This window comes from Vitis riparia, chromosome 3 (genome assembly GCF_004353265.1).
Source record: "Vitis riparia cultivar Riparia Gloire de Montpellier isolate 1030 chromosome 3, EGFV_Vit.rip_1.0, whole genome shotgun sequence".
NCBI lineage: Eukaryota > Viridiplantae > Streptophyta > Magnoliopsida > Vitales > Vitaceae > Vitis > Vitis riparia.
The window spans coordinates 8,518,255-8,521,749 of NC_048433.1; the positions used below are offsets into that span (position 1 = coordinate 8,518,255).

The following is a 3,495-nucleotide window of genomic DNA, read 5'->3' on the forward strand; positions in this document are numbered from 1 at the left end:
CTCCTTCACTCTTAAATTATAAGTAGTACAGAAAGAAAATGAGAAGGAAGAATTCTGAAGCTCCAAATGAGAAAGTTAATTCCAACTTCCCCGCTTTGTTGAAAGTTTTGTGATGACTTTTCCGGTGGAAAGTTTAGGAAGGTAGGAATTCATGACTCCAGTTCACATGCATGGAAGTCTTCATGATTGAGAAATAACGTGCAGGAGAGAGATGGGAAGGGGCCGGCATTTGTATAGTTGCAGGAAGACACATTCTCCAGACTCTTGGGTCAATGCCGGGGGGATATCATCAAAGAAAGTGGGTTGCAATTATTAAGAATTTTCTTCAAGAATTTTCTTCATCTTCTGTCTTTTTCCCGGCCATCACGCATCGATCACGTTTGTCTTTCTAGGTAAAATACCTCAATTATCTGCCTTATGATGTGAACTTTGATACATGCATGTGCATGTAGTCAGCCCATTCTTCTCTCAAGTCTTCTTGGATCATTCCTCTATTTCTTCACACTCCACATGGAGAGAAACACCACCTAGAATTAATTACCACAAATTTGGCATGAATTACAGCCATCATTCTCGCCTCTTCTTAAGTGCCCATGTATGTTTCTTTTAGCTAATAAAAAAAAAAAACAGTAGTAAAAATCATTAGTTGTGTTTTAGATTTCCAAAAACACAAAAGAAAGGGAAATGTTAATAAAAAGACAAAGATTTATACTGTGAATTTTTGTAAGTGAAACCAGTTCTTACTTTTCTAAGTGAATAAAGATTCCATCAATTTTAGGTTTTTTTTTAAAAAAAAAAAAAATTTTATTTAACGTTTCATTCTCATTTCTATTTAACTTTAGTAATGGTTGGCCTCCTATTTTAAGGTGGGCCTATATCTTGGTATGATGATGATAGTGGTTTCATCACATTCATCGAATGATAGCATGGTGGCCCTTCCATGGTGTTGTGGCAGCTGCTGATTGGTTATTGCATGTAGCTCTTGCTTTGGCACCATGTGGCGGCGGATCTATGTGTCCTAATCAGCAATCTCTTTAATTTCTTATCTTCTCTCCTCAGGATATAATAATTTCGTCTTTATCTCATAGATAATAAATTCATTCTTCACATGCAGCATTCAACGGTTACAAATTTTTGAAGAACAAAAATTTATAAATAAAAAATATAATTTTAATTTAAAAAATATATATATTATATCACATTCCGTGTAATGTGATGAAATGAAATATCATTTGTAATCAATGTAGTATTTAAAAATATTATATTTCATTAGAAATAATATCTTATAATATATTTACGGTGTCCTCAACATGATGTTAATGAAGAAAACTCTAATTTTCCGAACTCGAACAACTTTATAACTATGATACGCTTTTGAGAACTTTTTCATCCTTAGTTCTTTTATCAGTCACTAGCTTTTGCTGTGATTTTTGTTCCAATTTACGCCCATAGTCGGTAATCAGATATATTATAGTATATAAGTGATAACCTAGAAAAGATTAAGAGGAAGAAAATTAAACTAGGAAATCAAGGATGTGTCTTGACAAAAGGAAAATAAAGCAATACACCATATTGTTCTGACCAATAATACTGATCAGTTTATTATACATCACCATGCACTTACACTACCGATACTTGCTTAGAAGTAGTTCCATGATATTTAATAAGGACGCTGTCCCACATAGTTGCCCGGTGGATCGTAGTTGCATGTGACGAACGACCCTCCATTGTTGCATTGAACCCTAGCGCACCCAAGACGCACTGAGTTGCGCCAAACAACTTGAGTATAGTGTCTGCATTCCCCACCAACGCATGAGTTGGAGTTGTAGTTATAATCAGGCTTCTCCCCCACCCACAAGTTCACCGCACCGGTGCCTGTCAATGAAGAGCTGCCCCTGGCAAGGTTCTCACCGTAAGGCCCACCTGAATGCACTAGATTGCAATCGCCAATCCTCTGTTTAGCATAGTTCTGGGCGTAGGCAGCCACAGTGTTATCCCATGACATGGGCCCAACACCAACTTGTGCGCGCGCGGTGTTGTGAGCATTGAGGTAGTCTTGTTGAGAGTTCTGGGCACAGCAGATGTGAGCTAGGGCTAACCCCATGAAACAAAGGAGTGCTAATGGACTCCTAAACAACCCCATTTTTTGGTTTCTTTGATGAGAAGTGAGGCTATTGATGAGAGCTGAAGCTTGGCTTGAAGGGTACTTATAGGGCAAAGAACTTGGAATATCAGAAGCATTGTACACAAACATTTTAACCAAACGCCCCCTTGGACAGAGTTTTTGGGTCATTTTCACTCGTAAAAGGACACCACTGATGAAGTGACTTCCATGGAGAGCAATATTTGAAATTTCTTCTTGTAACTCATGCGGGCCATACCAGTTTTATCAGGACTTGTAACCTTTCTTCTAAAAGGACAAAATATACGAGAATAATGAATGAGAACAAATATTTTGTTTTTATTTTTATTTCTCATTGAATAAGAATAAATTTGATGATTTTAATTTTTATATTTGGATGCACTAAGAATGAATGGTTAGAATGATTCTTTGTTTATAATTTTTAATATCAATTGGAATATGAATGAAAAAATAAATAAATTGACAATAATACAATTATATATTATTTAAAATGATTTTTTATTTTTTATTTTAAAAGAACATCATTTAAGAGTTTTTTGGTTAAATAATAAGATTAAAAATAATAATATTTACTTAAGATATAAAAATTAATCCTAAAAGTCATTAAAAAATTTAATGAAAATATAGGGATAAAATAGTAATTTTAAGATATCATATATCATTTCTTTGAAAGATTATTCCAAATCTCATTAATAAATGAAATTTCATTCTTAAGGGAATTATTTATTTTATTTTATTTTTATTGTTATTTAAGTTATTTTTTAATCATGGATGAAAAAAATAATAAAATATTCATTTTTATTCCTTATTTGCTATCGAAAAAAACATTTGTAGACCCAAGCCCCCAAACCAGTTTGATCAAGATGTCTAATAATAAAAAATTTATACCTTTTCATATTTGTTTTATTGATGAAGAAAGTGGTAACTTAAAATTTTCAATAAATGATTATTTGATGGTTCCGAGAAATTTAATATGTCTTGTCTCAATCATCTATCAATATCTACAAGTGGCTTTAATTAATTTGATAATTCATCAATATAATAATAATAATAATAATAATAATAGATGCTACATTACTAGCTTTGATTTAATATCTTTTTCTTATTTGTTTTTAAGATGAATTTCCAAGATGGGCTACACCTGGAGGAGGATGAATAGGATATATTCATGAATAATTTAAAAAGTCTCCTAACACAAATTATCCAACCTTAAAATTTTTCACAATTTTTTTCTCTTCTCTTCAAACACTTCCAACACAAAGTAAAAATCACATGCAAACATGAATACAACAATACTCCCCCAACAATTTTCAAATGCAAGTCAAGCAAATGCATAAACACTCCCCAACATA

General features: G+C 32.6%; 1 protein-coding gene across 1 annotated transcript; it reads right to left on the reverse strand.

Moving 5' to 3' along the window:
* Positions 1 to 1,508: 1,508 nt before the first annotated feature.
* Positions 1,509 to 2,158, reverse strand: LOC117910832 (pathogenesis-related leaf protein 6-like). Its single transcript, XM_034825004.1, has one exon. The coding sequence runs from the start codon at positions 2,141 to 2,143 to the stop codon at positions 1,661 to 1,663; it is 483 nt and encodes a 160-aa protein (XP_034680895.1). The 5' UTR covers positions 2,144 to 2,158; the 3' UTR covers positions 1,509 to 1,660.
* Between the last annotated feature and the right edge of the window lie 1,337 nt (positions 2,159 to 3,495).